We start from the raw sequence: 23,639 nt of genomic DNA on the forward strand, positions 1-23,639 counted from the left end.
TCTATCATCATGATTCTCTCCTCCTCTAACCTTTCTGTCTTCTCAAATTTTTTCTTCTCAATCATGATTCTTTCCTTCACAATCTTAAGAATTTTGTCACTTCTTTCCTTCTCAATCGCAAGTTTTTCCCTCTTAATAAACATTTTTTCTTACGTCTTTTCCGGTGGCTTTGTTCTTCCGGATGGCCTTTTCGGCATTCCTACCAATAGGTCTCTTAAAATTGGAAGTGTCACCAAGTCTGGACCTATAATCCCCTTCGCCAATAGATATTGACTCCGGAGTTGGAGGCACGAATGATCTCGATTTAGCATTGTTAGGATCGACAAACTTTGGTTGGTCCTTTAACATGACCTAGCAATGGTCAAGAAGAAAAGGTTTCTTGTGCTTCTCTAAATACAAAGCCTTTGCATTGGTAATCTAAAAAAAATTAAAAGAAATATAACATGATTAATATCTTCAAACTATTGGTGAATGGACATGTTAACACTATTGCAATATAATTTATACCTTATCTTCTTCGATTATACCACTTTGATGATGTGCGTTAGTTTGAGCCATACATCCGGCAAACTTATTTGTCTTCTCACTAATTGCTCCCTAACGACTTAGCAAGGAGATAACAGTATGTGTGGTATCGGATGTATTGTATTGCATGAAGTATTCCCAAACTTTTTGAAGAAAGGTATTTTGTGTTTGTTCATTACTGTTTATGGCATTAACACTAGTATTGAGTCATGCTGCCACTAGGAGTTTATCTTCCTCTACACTAAAGTTAGAGCCCTATTTTCCTTTTGAAGAAGAGGCATTTTCAACTTGAGGTGGAGGTGGAGGTGGAGAATCAGAAACTGGCGCAGAAGTATTTTGAGATGTTCCCAAAAATTGTGAGTCAATTTCTCTATCCCCATTTATGATACCTGTGAAATATGTTAGGTGTCTACATAACTCTGTGTCTTTATGTGACTCCATAAAATTAGAAAAAAAATATATAAACTTCCTTGTACACAGAAAATTCCCAAACTAACATTTATATCAAAACTTAAAACACTTAGAATTATAACAATAGTACATGATTATGCATAAATACTTAATTTGACATGTAGCTTAATCTCATTAAAATGACCACAAGAAATCCTTTTTGTGTGCTTCTGTTTATGGTTTTGTGCAACACAACAAATTACAAAGACAACAAAAAATGTAAACTTCCTTGCACAAATTACAGAGACCACAAGAACTTCTATTGCAAGAAAACCACACAACAAATTCCTGCAAATAGAAAATTCTCAATACATTCCAATACAAATACATTCTGTCCATTCATGGAAGCTCTAAATCAAAATGAATGGATGCTCTGAGATCAAATGACAGAACTTTTCATTAAGCAAGAATAGCAAAAAAATTATTGCATCTAAAATAATAAACTGAAAGAACAAGAAAAAGAAATCATTGAACACATTTTTTGATATTATACCCAAATAAAAATCCCACATTCTTTGATCATATACCCATTCTTTGATGTTATACCCAAATCAAAAATCATAAGCATCCATTACAAAATGACAGAGACAACTTATCTAAAGTGGATCGGCTGGGACAGTGTGGGTCTAAGGCGATCGGCGGCTGGGACGTCTGGTGGGTCGAGCTTCAGTGGGAGTTGAGAGACTGGAGTTGAGAGAATGAATTGAGAGAGATGGGCGGTTGGGATGGCGTCGGTTTGAGAGCGATGGGTGGCTGGGACGGCATGGGTCTGAAGCGATCGGGGGCTGGGACGGCTGGTGGGTTGAGCTTCGGTGGGAGTTGAGAGACTGGAGTTGAGAGAATGAATTGAGAGAGATGGGCAGCTGGGACGGCGTCGGTTTGAGAGAGATAGGCTGCTGGGACGGCTGGTGGGTCGAGGTTCGGTGGGAGTTGAGAGATCAGAGTTGAGAGAGTGAATTGAGAGAGATGGGCAGTTGGGACGGTGTTGGTCTGAGAGAGATGAGCGGCTGGGACGACGTCGGTCCGAGAGAGATGAGCTTCAGAGTTAGATGAGATGAGAGTGAATGAGAAAAAAAAGAATGAAAAAAAAAGGTGTAGTGGAATTATTTTAATAAACCTGGTGGAATAAAATAATAGTTTTTTTTAGCTCTCATGAACAGTGCACATCTATCTATAGATGTGCACTGTAGTAGTGGAGCTAAAAAAAATAGATTTAGCTCCACTGCTGGGGCATCATTTTAGTATTAGTGTAGCTAAAATATAGCAATATAGCTATACTGTTGCAAATGCTCTAACATGCTTTCTCTTGCTGGAAGGCCAAATGTTGTTCAAAGGCTCAAGATAAATATTAAGGACACCAATTTTGACACAATTTTGACACAATTTTGTGCCACAACTCGCCACATGATGAGTTGTGATTGGTCAATGCTCAATCTTAAACTGCGTTCTTTGTCATAGATGGGACATTAATTCTGACTTGCTATGCGTGGGTCCCACCATGAGGTACACCCATTATGTGAGAAAAGTGGCATTATTCCCGGAGCATATAAAAATTACCCTAAGGCCCAACTCTTTGATGTAGATGTAGTTAGCTTTCCATAAATGGATAATGTATAGAGTACATGTTGGGCTTGAACTTATGAAATGTTTTACCTGTATCAGAATGAAAGAGATGCCTTGTGTGCTTTTTTAAAAAAAAGAGATGCCTTGCGTGCTTCTCTGTCTTTCTTTTTCTTTTTCTTTCTCCGCCACTCCTTCATCTCTGTCACTCCCTTTTCCTCTTTTCTTCTTCCTTCTCCAGAAGCTTCACTTTTTTTTTCCTTCACTTTCTCTGCGCCTCTCTGTCTTTTTTTTTTTTTTTGGTCATTCTCTCTCTCTTTCTTTTTTTTTCTCCGCCTAGACCGTTGCCATTATGGGTGGTGGTGGAGTTATTTTTTGGGTTGTTGTGGATTTTTATTTTTTATTATATATATATATATATATAAAGTGGTGTTGGTGGATGTGGGTTTGTGCCAGTAGTGGCTATCGGTGTTGTTGCGGTAATGGTTGTTGGTGGCCGTTGTTGCGGCAGATTGTCAAGTAATATATTCTTGTATAGCTCTTTTTGTCAATGGAGTGGCCTTTAGTGAAGTCTTTGTGATTTAAAGTGATAATATGATCTAGTGTTCTGGCTTTGATTATTGTGATGCTTTATTAACTTCCCATTTGAAAAAGTCAGTGATGCACTAGTCATCTCTGGAATTATTTGATTTGTTCCAGATATATACATATTTCTTGGCGTTCTTATTTTCCTTAGGTGGATGGATAGAGTTGGTTTAGTTACTTTAGTATGTTCATGAATGCAATTACTTGTATTAAGATTTCTTCATCTATTTAAATTTTAATTAAGTAAATTTCAAGAGAACAAGAACTTATGAATGAAATTAGCTAGGGTTGTCTTCTTTTTTTCTTTTCAAATTTTAAGATTTTCTTATGTAATCATCATGACGTCAAGGGCTTAAAAAAAAAAAAAAAAAAAAATATATATATATATATATATATATATATTTATTTATATATATATATAAGTTGTGTAAATTTAAATCTTAGGAAATTTTTTTTTTTTTGTGAAATTTAAATTAGGGTCTGGTTAGTGTGTGCTCTTAGGGCATACATTAAGGTTTTTTTTTTTTTGGAAACATTTTCTCGGGAATTGAAAAAGCTGTCATTACTTTTTCAATTCTCGAGAAATTTTTTTCCAAAAATGGAAATTAGTGTGTGCCCTAAGGGCACACATTAGTAAAATCCTTTAAATTAATAGGCTCTAGTTCATGAGACGTATTTCTTAAGTTCTTGCCTTTTATAGTTTACTTTTTTTGGGCGGTTAAACCAGTAAGTAAAGTGTAAATTGGAAAGGCCAATAAACAAACCAAGATATGACTCTCTCTCTCTTTCCCTTTCGCAGGAAGGATAGGCGGAGCTAGCTCGTAGTAACAAGAAGGTTAAGAATGTGAATCATGCAGGATTTAGTGAGAGCAGTGACTCAAGACCACCATCTCCAAGTCAGCCTCAGGGCCTGTGGAGTCGAGAAGTTTCGTTTAAAGATAAGGTAGCGGGTGAGATTCCTGGTGCCTTTACTCAAGCATTCAATTTTGGAGATCTCATGGAGGATGACGCAAAGTCGGATGATGATGTGGAGGCTCTTAGGGAAGGACTCGTTGCTGTTAAGTTCTCGAATGATCTCAAGCAGAAAATTAGGAATCCTTGGGCAAGGGCCTTGATAGTTAAGGTGTATGGGAGGTTAGTTGGTTTAAGCTTCCTCCAAAGTAGGCTTTTGTCTTTATGGAAACCAGCAGGCAGACTTGACTATGTGGATTTAGGCCACGGATTCTTCCTTATGCGGCTGTCTCTCAAAGAGGATTTTGAGACTGTGTTGAAGAGGGGGCCATGGTTTATAGGTGGCCACTTCCTTTCCATACGTCCATGGGAACCGGATTTCGAACCGGCGTTGGCAAATGTGTCATCGATTGTGGTATGGATTAGACTTAATGAGTTGCCGATAGAGTACTACAATGCTGAAACTCTCTACTTGATTGGGAAAGCCATCGGAAATGTTTTAAGGGTGGATTCCCATACTACGGTAGAGGCTAGAGGTAGGTTCGCTAGGATGTGTATTCAAGTAGACGTTACTAAGCCTTTTGTAACAACTATTTTGATTGGGAAAAATGAGCAACCTGTGAGCTATGAAGGTATACAGTCACTGTGTTTTGATTGTCGTCGAATGGGACATAGGCAAGAAAATTGTCCATATTCTATCCGGAAAGAGGCAATGTTGACGGAGACAGCGGCCATGGAGTCGGGAAAGGAATGCACAAGGTCATGCAATTCCCATGAGGCATGTGTTGACAAGGGAAGTGTGGGGTCTAGCGAGATCGTGCCTGAGAATGGACAACAAAATGTGGGTGAGAATGTACATGATAGTACGTATGGTCCGTGGATTATGGTCTCACGCAAGGTGAGTGGAGCAAGAAGCCAAAGGAGTAACAGGGGACCACCTGGGCAGGAGAATGATCAGAGTAGGAGTAGGAGCACTCGTAGTAATTTTGTGAAGGATAAGTGGGCTAGTGTAGGGTCTACATGGGATGAGCAAGTCGCTGGGCCCTTGAGAGAGACAAAAAGGAAAATGGTCCCAACTAAGGTGACAGATGAAGCTTTGGGGGAAGGCAGAAATATGGGCTTAGACAGTTTTAAGGAGTTGAAAGGCCTAAGGCTTGCGGGCTTAAGCCCAAGAATGTCTGCAATGGATTCAAAGTTGAATTTGGCCAAATCGGGTTCTAAGCCCAGTCCGCATGCTTCTATTAAGGGGAAGAAAGCTCTAGCCCGGTCTAAGGTTTTGACTAATGAAAAGGGTAATAGGGTGAGTTCCTCTAATCACCAAGCCGCCACTGAACCTTTCCTTTTCACATCTCCTTACTGTGCTACTGCCATTGGAAGCTTTGAGCTGGAAGTCATCTTCAAAGATTGCGAAACCAACAATGAAGGGGATGTTATGGGCAAGCACGGTAGAAGAAACGGTGCTGTTGCGATTGGAGATAGAGATCACCAGAGATTGGGTAGGTTTGATTCAGATTTGGGGCTGGTTAGTCAACGGGAAGCGGAGAGCATGGATGATGATCTATCCAAGAATCGCTATAAGTGTGTTGATCCTTCTGTGGATGGGTGTGATTTTACTGTAGGGGGAGTGGCTATCAGAGCTGTGGAGGCTGAAGGAGGTTCGGCACCTAGTGTGGTCAGCCATACCGAAAATTTATGTGATGCCGAGGGTAGCCTTGAAGCGGCTGGAATGGATATTAAGGGTGGAGGTAAAGCCGCTACCTCATGTTGATTTGTGTCCCTGCCTAAAATTTTTCCCATGAATATTATTGCTTGGAATTGTAGAGGTGCACGGAAAGCCGTGTTTAGAAGTCATGTTAGAGAATTAGTTTGCATCCATGATCCAGCTATTTTAATAGTGATGGAGACTCGTGTTGGTGGAGATAGGGCGAAGGCGATTACGGATGATTTGCCGTTTGATGGAGCTATCCACACCAATACCATGGACTATGCGGGTGGGTTATGGCTGCTGTGGAATGGAGATAGAGTGGAGATCAACCAATTAGCAATTACTGAACAAGAAATTCATGTGGCTGTTAAGGTACTCTCTTCTAACCTTAACTGGTTATTATTTGCAATCTATGCTAGCCCAAGGTGTGCTGAAAGGCAGGTGTTATGGAGTAATCTTAAAATAATGGTGGACCTTCATGATTTGCCATAGGTAATGGCGGGCGACTTTAATGAGCCACTGACAGAGGGTGATAAATTTGGAGGAAGGGGGGTGAGTGTTAATAGAACTCTCCAGTTCAAGGAATGTCTAGATGCTTATAGTATGATTGATATAGGTTTTTCGGGTCCACAGTTTACCTGGACTAATAGGAGGGATATTCAAGCTCTTATTCAGGAGAGGATAGATAGATTCTTTGTCAATTCCCAATGGTGTCTGATGTACCCGGAGGCCCATGTGGCCCATCTCACTAGGTGCCATTCCGATCATTGTCCCGTTTTGTTGGAACTGCAACCGAGAAGTCAGGAGAATATGAGGAAATTATTTAAGTTTCAAACATGTTGGTTGTCTAATTCCAACTTTCCTTCCATTGTTACTCAGGCCTGGAGTCATAGCCTGGGTCTAGCACTGGCTATTGAGCTTTTCACTAATGAGGCTATCAGGTGGAATAAGGAGCATTTCGGTAATATCTTCTTTAGGAAAAAGACAATTTTGGCAAGGTTAAATGGTATTCAGAGAGCTATGTCAGTTGATGTGCATGAAATATATATAATAAAGTACTCACATATCTACATATTTAGCCTTATTTTTGTGTTATTTTGTGACTGATTATATAATATCTTTGTGTTGTAGGTAACAAGGGCTTTACATGCAAAGTGGGGCTAGGCCAATCGAATCAAGCCAACTTACATTCAGCCAGGCATGAATTCAAGAAAAGACCAACCCAATTGAATTTAAGTCCGATTGGAGCAAGGAATCAAAGGAAATTTGCACCAAATCCAAGTCCAATTCGGATTAGGATTTCAGACTGCACATCAGTTAGTATTTTTGGCATAACTTTCGGTTCAGATGTCCAATCGAGATGATTCAAGTTGGGCTGGAACGATAACTTAAAGGGCTACAACTTTGTAGTTTACCAAAAGTCCAAATTCTGACTTTAAATGGTCCAAAATAGTCGGTTAAGTGAAGCCTAAAAATCTGGGATTTTCTCCAAACGAGAATTCAACTTGTAATAGGATTCCTTGAACTATTTAAGGGCTTTTTAGGGCAAAATTCAGGGAGGCGGAGGCGGAGGCGAAGGCTAGTGCTAGGGCTGAGGGCTGAATGTATAGAGAGTGCGGCTACTTCTTTGGTTTTCTTCTATGACAGTTAGTTTTATTTTATTTGTCAAATTTAATGTTTAGTACTTTATTTTTGAGTTTTCTTTCAATTACTATGAGTAGCTAAATTTATAATTAGGATTGAGGATGAAACCTTGTTAACGATTATCAATAATATTTATGTGATTTGATTTTTCCCACAATAGTTGTTCTTTAATGATTTAAATTGTTCTTGCTTCATATCAATTGACTAAGATGAAATTCTAGATATGAGTTCAATCATGTTTTTCTCATGATTTAGGATTTGTCTTAATTAATTGAATGCTTGGTTTATTAATTCTTGATTATAAAATTAGATATCTTTTGTGATTTGTCTGTCAATGGATACAATTTATGATTTGATTTTTAGAATTGGATATATCTTGTGATTTGTTTGGCTACAGATACAATTGATGATTTGGTTTTATACTTAGGAAGCGAAGAAGAACATGCTTTAGATTTTTAAACATAAGTTTTAATGATGATATTTTCCATGATAGCACGATTGACTTCTAGATTATCATGTAGTGAGTTGGGAAAAATTAATGATCATAAATATATGCTGATATGACTTACAAGGCGGATTTCAAAACCTTAATTCCTTTCTCTTAATTGTTTATATCTTTTTATTGCTTTATATCTTTGCTTAGTTTAACTATTTGCTTAATTTTATTATTTGCTTAGTTTATTTTATTGCAACCAACCAATTTTTATTTAAACTAGATTAGGATTAATTTGGTTAAGGTTTAATTAATTTTCCTACATTCATACAAGTCCCTGTGGGTTCGATCTCGTTCTTGTCCAACTATACTTCGGTACGGTTCGTACACTTGCGAGTATTTTAAAATTACACAACATCAGTTAATCCTTCAGCTTTTCTCCTTAACCTTGAAAATGAACTTCTAAAGGATCTTGATTCTGTGTTGAACCAGGAAGAGGAGCTGTGGGCATTAAAATCGAGAGTTAATTGGATGATTCAAGGGGATAGGAATACGGCTTTCTATCATGTGTCTACCTTGGTGAGAAGGAAGAGGAATAAGATTTTGGCTATCAAAAACACAGTGGGTGAGTGGTTATATAAGGAGGAGGGGGTCAAAGATTTTGTGATGAATGGGCATAGGGATATTTATACTACTTCTTTCTGCTATGATTCCTTTCTTCATCCTCGTATTACTTCCTGGCAGGCCATCCAGGCCGGGAGCCTTAAAAGCTTTCAGAGACCATAATGCGGCTTTTATTTCCTCCTCCAACACCTCCCCACTAATACTACAGTTTTCCTCCTCCGACAACCTAGCCTCTCCGAAGTTAAAAAAGTTTTTGCTGAGAGGAGAGTCCCGGAGTATCTCAACACAACTCTTATTGCTCTTATTCTGAAGATCCAAGGTCTGGAGACGTTCAGTAATTATAGACCTATCAGCTTGTGTAATACAGTGAGTGTCGAAGATTATTGTCACTAGATTGAGACCGTATTTGGATAAGCTTATCTCTCCTTGTCAATCAGCCTTCGTGCTAGGTAGAAAGGGTATTGATAATGCTATTATAGCGCAGGAGGTTATCCATTCCCTTAGCAAAAAGAAGGGGAAAGTGGGTTACATGGCTTTGAAGATTGATCTTGAGAAGGCGTATGATAAATTGGAGTGGAGTTTCATCTGAGATATGCTTATTAGGATCAATTTGCCTACTGATCTGATTGAAACTATTATAAGTTGTGTAATGACGGTCTCCACGTCAATTGTTTTTAATGGGGAAGCTCTGGATCCGATTTTTCCATCAAGAGGGTTAAGGCAAGGGGACCCTCTTTCTCCCTACCTCTTCATCCTTTGCATTGATTTCCTTGGTCAGCTTATTGAGGAAAAATGTAGTGTTAATCTTTGGAAGCCGATTAAGGTCTCCCAAAGTGGGCCCTCAGTTTCCCATTTGATGTTCGCGGATGATTTGGTTCTCTTTGCCAAAGCAGATAATATTAATTGTTGTGCCATTAGAGATGTGTTGGATGAGTTTTGCAAAATGTCAGGGCAAACAGTTAGTGAATCTAAGTCAAGGGTGTTCTTCTCTCCCAATGTTGATATGGATGATAGGGAAGCCTTTTGTGATATCCTTGGATTTTCCTCCACGCCATGCTTAGGAAAATACTTGGGTATTCCCATTAGGCAGTCGGGTAGGTCTTCTCGTGAGTACAACTTCATTCTTGATAGAGAGAAACAGAAGTTAGCAGGTTGGAAAGCAAATTTGCTCTCTCTGGCAGGGCGTGCGGTTCTCATCCAAGCTTCCTCAGCAGTAATTCCTTCCTATGTAATGCAGTGTGCTTCTCTTTCGGGTAGAGTGTTAGATGGTATAGATCAGGTCAACCGTAATTTTCTGTGGGGTACTACGGAAAATCAGAGGAAGTTGCACTGGGTTGAGTGGCAAAAAGTGACTAAGACGAAGGAGGAAGGAGGCCTGGGCCTTCAAACGGCTAAAGGAAGAAACACTGTTCCCCTGGCCAAATTGAACTGGAGATTTCACTCTGAGAAGGATTCCCTTTGGGCCAAGGTTTTAAAGCAGAAATATTGCTCTGGGAGGAGAGCTAATGCTATAAATGCAAATCGGCTTCCGTGTTCTCAGGTTTGGTTTGCTATGAAGAGAGGTAGGGAGGTCTTCAATAAAGGTAGTATGTGGCTGGTAGGCAGGGACAGTACTCAGAATTTTTGGTTTAGGAATTAGATCAAAGGGGGGCCCATTTGTCACTTGATTTAGGGGCCTTTGACTCGTGAAGCTTGTGGGGACAATTTTTACCTAGACCAAGTGTTGCACTTGTAGTCATTTTTGGCTTTGGAGAGTCCCACATTGGAAGGAAAGCCTTCCTCTTCATGCCATATAAGGGATGACCAATGGTGATAGAGTACCACTAGTATGGTTAACCAAACTAGTGGTACTCTATCACCATTGGTCATCCCTTATATGGCATGAAGAGGAAGGCTTTCCTTCTAATGTGGGACTCTCCAAAGCCAAAAATGACTACAAGTGCAACACTTGGTCTAGGCAAAAATTGTCCCCACAAAGCTGATCAATTAATGGTGAAGGATGTGTTGACTGATATGGGTTGGGATTGGAGTTGTATTCCTTTTGTTCTGCCTACAGATATTAAAGATTTGATTCTAGCCACTCCGGTGCCGCTCACTAATAGAAGGCTGATAGATTAGTTTGGGCAGGCAGTGCTAGAGGCGGGTTTGATGTCAAAAGTGCGTACATGGTAGCTATAGATTCAAACAAAATGCCCCCCTTGCCGGTGGGGTGGATCTGGAAAATTAATACGCTTTGTAGGATTAAAACGTTTATTTGAAGATGTGTCCATGATAGTATTGGGGTGAAGGGCTGCTTGGTTAGGAGGGGAGTTGGGACAGATGAGTTTTGCCCAATTTGCCAAGAAGAAAAGGAAACGGTGTTACATGCTCTTCGTGATTGTCCCTGGGCTAGGGCGATTTGGTTGCAGCTGGGAGTTAGGAATATGAACCAAGACTTTTGGAGGAGCGAGCTTCAAGAGTGGTTTGCTTCGAATGGGAGTCTGGGTAGTAGGACCATGCACGGTAAATCCCAGTGGAACATGTTATTCTCCTTTGCCATTTGGATGTTATGGAAAAGTAGGAACCAGGTGGTCTTTACGGGTAAAGCTCAGAACTTGAATCATTTGGCTAAAATTGAGAATCATGTAACTGAATTCATGTATTGTGTTAGCTCTCCGAGGTGTCTCGTGCCTATAGTGGTTCTTGAGTGCCGTTGGGAGAAGCGTCCAGAGGGCTGGATGAAGCTAAATTCTGATAGGTGCGTTGCTGGTAGTCCGGGGCTTGCTGGTTGTGGTGGTGTAGTGCGAGATAGCCATGGGGATTGGGTCGCTGGGTTTTCAAGGCACATAGGGATCACTAACAGCTTTGTGGCTGAGTTATGGGGTTTAAGGTATGGGTTAATGTTGTGCAGCAATTTGAACATTCCTGCTCTTATAGTCGAAATGGATGCTAAATCCATAGTGGATATTTTCTGCAGAAATGGCTATGTTAATGAAGTGATTTCTCCTATTTTGGATGACCGCAGAATGCTTATCAACAATTTCCAGCAGATTCAAGTCAATCATGTGTTTCGGCAATCAAATCGTTGTGCGGATGCTCTTGCTAGAGTAGGGGCTGACCAAGTTTTAGATTTTAGATCCTTTGAAAGTCCGTCGATGGACATTTCTGACCTTGTTAAGCAAGATAAATCTGGGCTGTATTTCAACAGGCGTTGCCCTGTTCCTGGTTAGTTTGTTTTAATGAAGTCTTCCTTTCACCAAAAAAAAAAAAAAAAAAGAAGTGTAAATTGGGAAGTAGTGCATGTGCAAAAGTCCTAGCTCTAGGGGTATCTCATAGCCTAGCTTACGGCAGAGATATTTTGGCCAAGAACGAGACCCATCACACATCGAGTAAACCAGAGATGGTATAAACTTCAGTCAAATTCTACCATCTCTTTTGGCATATGTTAACACCCTCTAATAAATTCTTGTTAAAATTCCTCTAAAAAAAAAAAATTCTTGTTAAAAAATATTGTAATTATTATGAACCCTTGCAATATAAATTGTAGAAGGAAAAATTTGTGAAACCAACTATAGATTGTTTTATTTAGGGTTTTAGGAGTTAGCTATTTGTAAAAGTGTGTTTTTGAAAATTTTATTGTTAAGATCACAATTAAGTATTTGGTAAAACTTTTTAAAGGTATTGTTACTGTCAATTGAGTTTTTGGATAATTGACCTAAAATTAGTCTTTTTTTAGTGATAAAATGACCAAAAAGGACTTAATTTTTCTGTTAAGGTTTGTTGGGTTCTGTTGTAGTGTTTTTTGGGTAAATTTCTATGAAAGCTCTATGGGTTCTTACGGTATTTTTTGGTTTTTTTTTTTTGGCTGTGAGTTTCTGAATGATTATGAGTATTTTTATGGGGTTTTCAAGGTTTGTGATATCTGTCGAGCAGTAGGTTTTGAACTGAAGCTTTAGTGGGTACGTGAGTTTAGTGGCCAATGGGTTTGTGTTATATGTTTATAGATTCCGTAGAGCATTGCAAATAATTCTTGAAGAAAAAGGTTTGTAAACATGCTTTCCCTTGCTGGAAGGCCAAATGTTGTTCAAAGGCTCAAGAGAAATGTTAAGGACATCAATTTTGACACAATTTTGTGTCACAACTCGCCACATGGTGAGTTGTGATCGGTAAAGATGTGTTCTCAAACATAAATGGGGTTTGGATTATCTTTTTTCCGTATCTTATTAGCTTATTTGCTTAAATACGATTTTTTTAGAGTCTCATTTTCAGAAACCATGAAAATGAAGCAACATAAAGTAATAAATTGGTTTTAAAATTATGGCATTGTTACTGTCCCTTTCTCATTAAAACTTGCGGGTTTCAGCATGCGGTTGGGTATGTGAGTGGAGATCAATATTATGGAGCAAAAGCTAGCATAAATGTGTGGGCACCTCGTGTGGCTAATCAATATGAATTCAGTTTGTCTCAAATGTGGGTCATCTCTGGTTCATTTGGCGATGACCTTAACAGTTAACACCATTGAAGCTGGTTGGCAGGTATATATATATATATATATATATATGCTTCTATTTCCTCATATCATCTTCTCTCAGAGAAGTTTAATTCCTAACCATTAATAGACAAATGTTACCCTCTTTACTATACTTGTCTTAGCTGGATGTTGCTCACACGTCACAATCACAATAGAATGGATATTTTGTAAGGTTTGACTAATAAATAAATTAAAAAAAAAAAAACTGCTTATTTTTAGTCATTGAAGTATAATATAAAGTTTGCTGATTGGAAAATCTCTTATGAGGTGTGCATATTCAATCCTACTAGTAGAACTTGTTTTGAAACCTTTTAATAGATAAGGAAAATGCTAAAATTATTATCAGTTTTACTACAGTAGAATATTTACAAATAAATACGATAATAAATGTAACAGCAATCATATAAAAAATAAAATTTTAAATTAATTTACTGTGTTGTATTTAAAAGCTAATACATCAATTTTTAAAAAGTCATTAAATAAAATTAGTAATATCTCTATCATATTAATATCTATAGTCATATCAAAAAATATATAACTATAGATTTTTTTTTTTTTTTAGAATGAATTAATATCTATAGATTTGTTATTAGAAGGCATCATATATTTAATTCAAAAGGCTACACTCAGACAAGCAATATCATGTTTGCAAAGAATTTCAACATATTAAATACCGATATTTGCTTTCACATTATAGTGGTTATCACTGCTCAACCGCCTATCATTTTCTTTAATTCATTTAATTTTGTGCAGGTTAGCCCAGAGATGTATGGGGACAACTATCCTAGGTTCTTTACGTATTGGACTGTAAGTAATAAAATTTCCTTCAATCAAGAAAAAAATTGCAATATATATCTAATGCTTTGCAATAATAATAAGGTACATATTAATTTATCAATTTACAGACTGATGTTTATCAAGCAACTGGGTGTTACAATTTATTATGCTCCGGCTTTGTTCAGACTAACAATAGAATTGCAATTTGGGCTGCAATCTCTCCCATTTCCTCATACAATGGTGGACAATTCGATATTAGCCTATTGGTTTGGAAGGTAAATTAAACTTCACCACAAAAAAAAAAAAAAAAAAAAAAATATATATATATATATATATATATATATATATAAACCTAGATTTGGTTGCCAAAATCAATTTTTTATTTCTTTGTTTTAGCTTTTTTTTTTTGCTCATGAGAAATCAATCAAACACAAAAGGAATGGCATGAATAGGTTGTACATTAGTTTTAAAATAAAAATAGGATAAATAAAATGGAAATAGATATAGCAACTTTTTTTTTTTAATTGTATGTTTTTCATAGTTGAGGTCATGGCCGGTTTGGCCGTTATTTGTTTTAGGGTAAAACTTGCAATCATATGACCTACATACGACAAACCAAGAAGAGTCTAAAGAGAATTTGGTGTGTAGGATGACAAAGCATCCACGGCGTTGGATCTCTTGGCCCCACCAAAATATAAAAATATTTAATGATAGATTTGCGTTGGACCATTTGATCCAAGTACTTTCCTAGCCCAAAAAAGTCCTTAGATTTGATGGTCAATCACCTCTAGAACTTTCGACATCCCAACTTGTCCGATGAAGATAGTGCAAGGGACCAAGGTTAATTTCATACATAAACTTACAAGAAGAAGAAATCTAGGAATACATCAATTTTACTGCAAAATTGAGTGGTGGATTACGAGTAATGGATATATTTTACATGTTATATGAATTAGTTTTGCTCGTTTAGTGTGGATATTCTTATTGAAAGATAACTTATAATTGTACAGACTTTTGCCTCTAGTCGATTACAAATTGTTTTCCTTTTCTTTTTATTATTCAAGTGATATGGCAATTCGAGTTCTTTTTCTTCTACTGGCTTGTGTCACCATCACCACCACCACCAACTTCACCTCCTCCCATACCTCCACCACCACCATTGCCTTCAATGCTAAAATAGGACTAGTTGAGACATAAACCAACCCTGATGATGAGAGAAAATCAGGAAAGTTAGAAGTGCTACATAGAGATAGGATTCACCCTAGTAGTTTTTAACAGCGTATGAAACACAATGCCAAAAGGGTGGCAAATCTTATCCACCAACTAGATGAAGATGGAGCTTAAAATCCTGAGGTGAAATGTTTTAAGGAAGATGTAAGTTCAGACTTGTTGAGTGGAGAGTCTTTCATTCCAATAGGGCTAGGTACACCTCCAACGCCTCAATATTTAGTTATAGACACTGGAAGTGACATTGTACCCAACCAATGTCACTTCCAGTGTTTATAACTAAATATTGAGGCGTTGGAGGTGTACCAAGCCCTACTCGAAGGAAATACTATCCATTCCCCAAATCAAAACTTACATCTTCCTTAAAACGCTCCACCTCAGGATAGTAAACTCCATCTTCATCTAATTGGTTGATAAGATTTGCCACCCTTTTGGCATTGCGTTTCATACACTATTGAAAGCTACTAGGGTGAATCCTATCCTTATGTACCACTTATAACTTCCATGATTTCTTCTCATTAGTAGGGTAGGTTTATGTGTCAACTAGTGGGACATTTGGCTCATTGGTACTTGGGCGTGAAGGAATTCCTACACGTGCTGCATGGGCCTCCTTGCTTAGCAACAAATGAGCCCCTAGTTTTTATTACATCAAGTTAGTGGGTGTTGGAGCAGAAAGTATTCAGCTACGAATTCGTGAAGATGTTTTTCAAATACCAAAATCTGGTCATGGAGGGGTGATTATGGATACGGGCACCACCGCGAGTAGCTTCCCGAAGGTGGCTTATGAAGCGTTACGTGACGCTTTTGTTGTGAAAACCACAAATGTCCCTCGGCTAGCTAGAGTAGAAATGTTCTACACTTGTTATAATTTGTCTGGGTTTGTATATCGTATACCAATCATATCATTCTATTTCTCAAGTGGGACAGTCGTGAACATCCCACCAAATTACTTTTTAATTGTTCTAGATGGGGGAATTTCTTGTCTTGCATTTACTTCATCCTCTTCTGATTTATCTATTATTGGAAACGTCCAGCAAGAACAAATACATATTACAATTGATATGGCTTCTATCTCTACAGGATTTGGTCCCAACAATTGCTGAATTTATTCTCAGCTTTTGCCAGTTTTTGTATTTAGTATAGCCTGTTGAATATGTAGTATCAAAACCATGGTACTATAATTTATAACAAAAGAAGAAGAGGACGGTACCACTGTTTTGATACTACATATTCAACAGACTATACTAAATACAAAAACCGATAGAAGCTAAGAATAAATTCAGCAATTGTTGGGACCAAATCCTGTAGAGATAGAAGCCATATCAATTGTAATATGTATTTGTTCTTGCTGGACGTTTCCAATAATAGATAAATCAGAAGAGGATGAAGTAAATGCAAGACAAGAAATTCCCCCATCTAGAACAATTAAAAAGTAATTTGGTGGGATGTTCACGACTGTCCCACTTGAGAAATAGAATGATATGATTGGTATACGATATACAAACCCAGACAAATTATAACAAGTTTAGAACATTTCTACTCTAGCTAGCCGAGGGACATTCGTGGTTTTCACAACAAAAGCGTCACGTAACGCTTCATAAGCCACCTTCGGGAAGCTACTCGCGGTGGTGCCCGTATCCATAATCACCCCTCCATGACCAGATTTTGGTATTTGAAAAACATCTTCACGAATTGGTAGCTGAATACTTTCTGCTCCAAGACCCACTAACTTGATGTAATAAAAACTAGGGGCTCGTTTGTTACTAAGCAAGGAGGCCTATGCAGCACGTGTAGGAATTCCTTCACTCCCAAGTATCAATGAGCCAAATGTCCCACTAGTTGAGACATAAACCAACCCTACTAATGAGAGAAAATCATGGAAGTTAGTAGTGGTACATAGAGATAGGATTCACCCTAGTAGCTTTCAACAGCATATGAAACGCAATGCCAAAAGGGTGGCAAATCTTATCCACCAACTAGATGAAGATGGAGTTTACTATCCAGAGGTGGAGCGTTTTAAGGAAGATGTAAGTTCATATTTGAGGAGTGGAGAGTATTTCATTCCAGTAGGGCTTGGTACACCTCCAATGCCTCAATATTTAGTTATAGACACTGGAAGTGATATTGGTTGGGTACAATGTCACTTCCAGTGTCTATAACTAAATATTGAGGTGGTGGAGGTGTACCAAGCCCTACTGGAATGAAGGACTCTCCACTCCCCAAGTCTGAACTTACATCTTCCTTAAAACGCTCCACCTCAGGATAGTAAACTCCATCTTCACCTAATTGGTGGATAAGATTTGCCACCCTTTTGGCACTACGTTTCATACGTTGTTGAAAGCTACTAGGGTGAATCCTATCTTTATGTACCACTTTTAACTTCCATGATTTTCTCTCATCAGTAGGGTTGGTTTATGTCACAACTAGTGGGACATTTGGCTTATTGATACTTGGGAGTGAAGGAATTCCTACACGTGCTGCATAGGCCTCCTTGCTTAGCAACAAACGAGCCTCTAGTTTTTATTACATCAAGTTAGTGGGTCTTGGAGCAGAAAGTATTCAGCTGCCAATTCATGAAGATGTTTTTCAAATACCAAAATCTGGTCATAGAGGGGTGATTATGGATACGGGCACCATGAGTAGCTTTCGGAAGGTGGCTTATGAAGCGTTACGTGACGCTTTTGTTGCGAAAACCACGAATGTCCCTCGGCTACCTGGAGTAGAAATGTTCGACACATGTTATAATTTGTCTGGGTTTGTATATCGTATACCGATCATATTGTTCTATTTCTCAAGTGGGACAGTTGTGAACATCCCACCAAATAACTTTTTAATTGTTGCAGATGGGGGAATTTCTTGTCTTGCATTTGCTTCATCCTTTTCTGATTTATCTATTATTGGAAACGTCCAACAAAAACAAATACAGATTACAATTGATACGGCTTCTGTCTCTGCAGGATTTGGTCCCAACAATTGCTGAATTTATTCTTAACTTCTGTCGGTTTTTGTATTTAGTATAGCCTGTTGAATATGTAGTATTAAAACAGTGGTACCGTCCTCTTCTTCTTTTGTTATAAATTACAGTACCATGGTTTTGATACTACATATTTAACAGGCTATACTAAATACAAAAATTGGCAAAAGCTAAGAATAAATTCAGCAATTGTTGGGACCAAATCCCGCTGAGATAGAAGCCATATCAATTGTAATCTGTATTTGTTCTTGCTGGACGTTTCCAAAAATAGATAAATCAAAAGAGGATGAAGTAAATGCAAGACAATAAATTCCCCCATCTAGAACAATTAAAAAGTTATTTGGTGGGATGTTCACGACTGTCCCACTTGAGAAATAGAACGATATGATCGGTATACGATATACAAACCCAGACAAATTATAACGTGTCGAACATTTCTACTCTAGGTAGCCGAGGGATATTCGTGGTTTTCACAACAAAAGCGTCACGTAATGCTTCGTAAGCCACCTACGGGAAGCTACTCACGGTGGTGCTCGTATCCATAATCACCCCTCCATGACCAGATTTTGGTATTTGAAAAACATCTTCACGAATTTGTAGCTGAATACTTTCTGCTCTAAGACCCACTAACTTGATGTAATAAAAACTAGGGGCTCGTTTGTTGCTAAGCAAGGAGGCCTATGCAGCATGTTTAGGAATTCCTTCACTCCCAAGTATCAATGAGCCAAATATCCCACTAGTTGAGACATAAACCAACCCTACTGATGAGAGAAAATCATCGAAGTTAGAAGTGATACATAGAGATAGGATTCACCCTAGTAGCTTTCAACAGCATATGAAACGCAATGCCAAAAGGGTGGCAAATCTTATCCACCAACTAGATGAAGAAGGTATTTACAATCCTGAGGTGGAGCGTTTTAAGGAAGATGTAAGTTCAGACTTGGGGAGTGGAGAGTATTTCATTCCAGTAGGGTTTGGTACACCTCCAACGCCTCAATATTTAGTTATAGACACGGGAAGTGACATTGGTTGGGTACAATGTCAGTTCCAGTGTTTATACAATGTCAGTTCCAGTGTTTATAACTAAATATTGAGGCGTTGGAGGTGTACCAAGCCCTATTGGAATGAAAGACTCTCCACTCCCCAAGTCTGAACTTACAACTTCCTTAAAATGTTCCACCTCAGGATAGTAAACTCCATGTTCATCTAATTGGTGGATAAGATTTGCCACCCTTTTGACATTGCGTTTCATACGCTGTTAAAAACTACTAGGGTGAATCCTATCTCTATGTACCACTTCTAACTTCCATGATTTTCTCTCATCAGCATGGTTGGTTTATGTCTCAACTAGTCCTATTTTAGCATTGAAGGCAATGGTGGAGGTGGAGGTATGGGAGGAGGTGAAGTTGGTAGTGGTGGTGGTGGTGATGGTGACGCAAGCCAGTTGAAGAAAAAGAACTCGAATTGCCATTTCACTTGAATAATAAAAAGAAAAGGAAAACAATTCGTAATCTATTAGAGGCAAAAATCTGTACTAGAGGTGATTGACTATCAAACCTAAGGACTTTTTTGGGCTAGGAAAGTACTTAGATCAAATGGTCCAACGCAAATCTATCATTAAATATTTTTATATTTTGGTGGGGCCTAGAGATCCAAGGCCGTGGATGCTTTGTCATTCTACACACCAAATTCTCTTTAGACTCTTCTTGATTTGTCGTATGTAGGCCATATCATTGCAAGTTTTACCTTAAAACAAATAATGGCCAAACCGGCCATGACCTCAACTATGAAAAACATAAAATTAAAAACAAAAGTTGCTATATCTATTTCCATTTTATTTATCCTATTTTTATTTTAAAACTAACGTACAACCTATTCATGCCATTCCTTTTGTGTTTGATTGTTTTCTCATGAGCAAAAAAAAAAAAAAAAAAAGCGCTGAAACAAAGAAATAAAAAATTGATTTTGGCAACCAAATCTAGGTTTATATATATATATATATATATATATATATATATTTTGCGGTGAAGTTTAATTTACCTTCCAAACCAATAAGCTAATATCAAATTATCCACCATTGTATGAGGAAATGGGACAGATTGCAGCCCCAATTGCAATTCTATTGTTAGTCTGAACAAAGCCGGAGCATAATAAATTGTAACACCCCGTTGCTTGATAATCATCAGTCTGTAAATTGATAAATTAATAAGTACCTTATTGTTATGGGTTCGGTTAATGTGTGCCCTCAGGGCACACATTAAGTTTTCTATTTTTAGAAATATTTTCTCAGAAATTGAAAAACTGTCATTACTTTTTCAATTTTCGAGAAATTTTTTTCCAAAAATAGAAATTAAGGACATATATTAGTAAAATCCTATTATTATTGCAAAGCATCAGATATATATTGCAATTTTTTTCTTGATTGAAGGAAATTTTATTACTTACAGTCCAATAAGTAAAGAACCTAGGATAGTTGTCCCCGTACAGCTCTGGGCTAAACTGCACAAAATTAAATGAATTAAGAAAATGATAGGTAGTTGAGCAGTGATAACCACAATAATGTGAAAGCAAATATTGGTATTTAATATGTTGAAATTTTTTGCAAACATGATATTGCTTGTCTGGTTTCTCAAAATAATAATAATAATAATATTGCTTGTCTGAGTGTAGCCTTTTGAATTAAATATATGATGCCTTCTACTAACAAATCTATAGATATTAATTCATTCTCAAAAAAAAAAAAAAAAAAAAAAATCTATAGATATATATTTTTTGATATGACTATAGATATTAATATGATAGAGATATTACTAATTTTATTTAATAACTTTTTAAAAATTGATGTATTAGCTTTTAAATACAACACAGTAAATTAATTTAAAATTTTATTTTTTATATGATTGCTGTTACATTTATTATCGTATTTATTTGTAAATATTCTACGGTAGTAAAACTGATAATAATTTTAGCATTTTCCTTATCTATTAAAAAGTTTCAAAACAAGTTCTACTAGTAGGATTGAATATACACACACACCTCATAAGAGGTTTTCCAATCAGCAAACTTTATATTATACTTCAATGACTAAAAATAAGCAGTTTTTTTTTTTTTTTTTTAATTTATTTATTAGTCAAACCTTACAAAATATCCATTCTATTGTGATTGTGACGTGTGAGTAGCATCCAGCTAAGACAAGTATAGTAAAATGGGTAACATTTGTCTATTAATGGTTAGGAATTAAACTTCTCCGAAAGAAGATGATATGAGGAAATAGAAGCATATATACATACCTGCCAACCAGCTTCAATGGTGTTAAGGTCATCGCCAAATGAACCAGAGATGACCCACATTTGAGACAAACTGAATTCATATTGATTAGCCACACGAGGTGCCCACACATTTATGCTAGCTTTTGCTTCATAATATTGATCTCCACTCACATACCCAACCGCATGCGGCATGCTGAAACCCACAAGTTTAAATGAGAAAGGGACAGTAACAATGCCAGTGGCGACGCCACGTTTAGGCGAACACCCTGACCTGAAAAAAAAAATTTATATATAATAATTAAATTTTTTTTATTTGTTTACCCTTAAATAAAAAATTAGGAATACCCTCAGAAAGAAAGAAAAAAATCATTTGTTCTAAAGAAACCAGAGCATGAGCAACAGATTCATCAAGTAAAGCAAAACCATTTATCAAAAATAAAAAAAAAGAAAAAGCAAAACCAGAACAGCTCAACGACAACAACCAACGGCAACGGAAACCTCAGGTCCTCTGCAAAAGCGACTTAGCAACGCTGCAACAGCCACACCCAGAGCAGTCGACAGCGAGATCAGAGATTCCCTTGCCCAGATCGGAGATTGGCGACACCGTGACGGCGAGATCGGGATAAGAACCTCAGGCAACATCAAGGTATTTCAGCTCTCTCTCTTTTTCTTTATCTCATCTCTGCTCTGAGCCTCACTGAGAGCGGTGTTCTCTCTCTCTTGTTCTTTTATCTCATCTCTGCTCTGCCTTGTCCTTGTGACTCTTTTTTTGCCTTTTGAAATCTCTCTTTTTCTTTGCTCTGACCTAGACTTACGCTTTCCTCTAGTTCTCTTTTGGCTAAATTGGCTTTTTGTGTAAGTGTATATATTTAAATATGTAATTGTGCATTTCTGTTAACTATTGATTGGGTATTGTCTCTTGTGTGGGGGATGGGAGTGGGGCCGTGGCATTGGATTGAGGTAGTGGTCCTGGTCCACTTAAAAGCAACACCCAATACAACACATTATTAAAAGACAAAAATAAAAAAATAAAAAATGAACTATGTTAGACGGTGGGTTGAATTAGGAGGATGATGCAGTGTATTTGTATTCTTTACATTGTGCAAAATCAATTAAATAGTGAGGTGTGTGCTAGATTGCTAGTGGTTAGTGAAGAAAAATAATTAAACAATTAAATAAAAATAATTAATAATTTTATTAATATTTCAAATGGATTTATAATTTATTGTTTATTATTTTGCTAGTTATTATTGACAAATATTTGATAAAAAAACCATGTACCTAAGATTTATTTTTTGTGAAAGATTCATCTTCATCTTCTAAGCGGATTTGTATTAACTTAGAAAATCTTCATTCAAATATGAATTTGTGTTTTTTGGTTGTTGTTGGTGTTAATATATGAATTTCTTTTTTTTTTTTTATTAAATTGTCTAAGAAACACCCTAAAAAAATTTTCTGGAGTCGCCACTTAATGCCATAATTTTAAAACCAATTTATTACTTTATGTTGCTTCATTTTCATGGTTTCTGAAACCTTTAAGTTTGTTGACTTATTCTTGATGGTACAGTGCATACGTCTTCTTTTAACCCTTTTTTGAAAGAAAAAATTCTTATTCTGTTCGAATAAATTCAATATTTAATCTTCATACACAAATTTATTTCTCAATTATTTGTTGCAAGTTAATAAATTCAAGATTATAACTTAAAAAGTGAGACTCTAAAATAATCGTATTTAAGCAAATAAGCTAATAAGATACGGAAAAAAGAAAATCCAAACCCCATTTATGTTTGATGAGTGAAATGAAGGAAGCCCCACTATCACATATATATATTTTTTGGTTTATTCTGCTTACATAGAAAAGCATCTTATCAGTGATCAGACACATTATTGTCATGATCTGGATTATGTTTGTTCAAAATTCTCCGGACGAATTTGTTGTAAAGAGAACAGAGGGAATAAAATAGGTTTATCAGTGACTTCAATTTCATATAAAAAAGAACAAATTAAAAAAACAAAAAAGCAGATTTTTGTCCCACTTTATTCTTTGTTCAACTAGTTTTTTAATAAAGCTGTATCTTTAAGAACAAGGATAAGAAAAAGAGAAAAAAAGAAAAATAAAGTTGCAATATGAAGAATATTTGTTCCAGTTTGATCATAATTTTGTGATACTTCCCTCTTATCAATTTGTGTAATTGCTAAAAATTGCACTTTACCTCATGGCCATTGTGTTAAAATCAGAAACTAAAACAGAGTATTCAAAATCAAGCAAAAGAAATTGAAGAAAGTGCGAGAGACTTCAAGAATCAGAGAGAGAATTTTCTGAGTAAGAGAGAAAATTCTTATTGCTTAATTTCTGTATTACAAGAAGTGAATGAATTACAATGCACTGCTTTATATTTATACTA

The 23,639-nt window shown here is 36.9% G+C and overlaps 3 protein-coding genes across 4 annotated transcripts; 2 read left to right on the forward strand and 1 right to left on the reverse strand.

Annotated features, from left to right (window-relative positions):
• The first annotated feature begins 12,508 nt into the window (after positions 1–12,508).
• LOC126692323 (protein ASPARTIC PROTEASE IN GUARD CELL 2-like) lies at positions 12,509–16,094 on the forward strand. The gene is made up of 5 exons (XM_050387893.1): positions 12,509–12,608; positions 12,915–12,991; positions 13,741–13,794; positions 13,893–14,039; positions 15,645–16,094. Exons 1-5 carry the CDS (start codon positions 12,509–12,511, stop codon positions 16,092–16,094), a joined length of 828 nt encoding a protein of 275 aa, XP_050243850.1.
• An 831-nt stretch (positions 16,095–16,925) lies between these two features.
• On the forward strand, positions 16,926–17,971 carry LOC126692331 (protein ASPARTIC PROTEASE IN GUARD CELL 2-like). Its single transcript, XM_050387906.1, has 2 exons — positions 16,926–17,123; positions 17,477–17,971. The coding sequence occupies exons 1-2, from the start codon at positions 16,926–16,928 to the stop codon at positions 17,969–17,971; spliced, it is 693 nt and encodes a 230-aa protein (XP_050243863.1).
• Positions 17,972–19,034: 1,063 nt separating this feature from the next.
• LOC126714743 (uncharacterized) lies at positions 19,035–23,454 on the reverse strand. 2 transcript variants are annotated; one of them, XR_007651670.1, is made up of 4 exons: positions 21,717–23,454; positions 21,256–21,427; positions 20,411–20,464; positions 19,035–20,152 (listed from the first exon to the last, which is right to left on the reverse strand). XR_007651670.1 is itself a non-coding variant. In XM_050415034.1 (4 exons), exons 2-4 carry the CDS (start codon positions 21,424–21,426, stop codon positions 20,033–20,035), a joined length of 345 nt encoding a protein of 114 aa, XP_050270991.1. In that variant the 5' UTR covers position 21,427; positions 21,694–23,454; the 3' UTR covers positions 19,035–20,032. The 2 variants fall into 2 exon arrangements, 1 of the variants encoding a protein (XP_050270991.1); XM_050415034.1 differs by having other exon boundaries at positions 21,694–23,454.
• Between the last annotated feature and the right edge of the window lie 185 nt (positions 23,455–23,639).

The sequence above is a fragment of the Quercus robur genome, chromosome 1 (assembly GCF_932294415.1).
Source record: "Quercus robur chromosome 1, dhQueRobu3.1, whole genome shotgun sequence".
Lineage (NCBI taxonomy): Eukaryota > Viridiplantae > Streptophyta > Magnoliopsida > Fagales > Fagaceae > Quercus > Quercus robur.

Coding starts and splice junctions, on each gene's coding strand:
- LOC126692323 (XM_050387893.1), top strand. CDS start 12,509: ATGCTTTCCCTTGCTGGAAGGCCAAATGTTGTTCAAAGGCTCAAGAGA. Junction 12,609..12,914: donor GTGTCACAACTCGCCACATG/GTGAGTTGTGAT, acceptor ATATGAATTCAG/TTTGTCTCAAATGTGGGTCA. Junction 12,992..13,740: donor CCATTGAAGCTGGTTGGCAG/GTATATATATAT, acceptor AATTTTGTGCAG/GTTAGCCCAGAGATGTATGG.
- LOC126692331 (XM_050387906.1), top strand. CDS start 16,926: ATGAAACGCAATGCCAAAAGGGTGGCAAATCTTATCCACCAACTAGAT. Junction 17,124..17,476: donor CTGGAAGTGATATTGGTTGG/GTACAATGTCAC, acceptor CGTGCTGCATAG/GCCTCCTTGCTTAGCAACAA.
- LOC126714743 (XM_050415034.1), bottom strand. CDS start 21,426: ATGCCGCATGCGGTTGGGTATGTGAGTGGAGATCAATATTATGAAGCA. Junction 20,465..21,255: donor CCATTGAAGCTGGTTGGCAG/GTATGTATATAT, acceptor AATTTTGTGCAG/TTTAGCCCAGAGCTGTACGG. Junction 20,153..20,410: donor GGTTCTTTACTTATTGGACT/GTAAGTAATAAA, acceptor ATCAATTTACAG/ACTGATGATTATCAAGCAAC.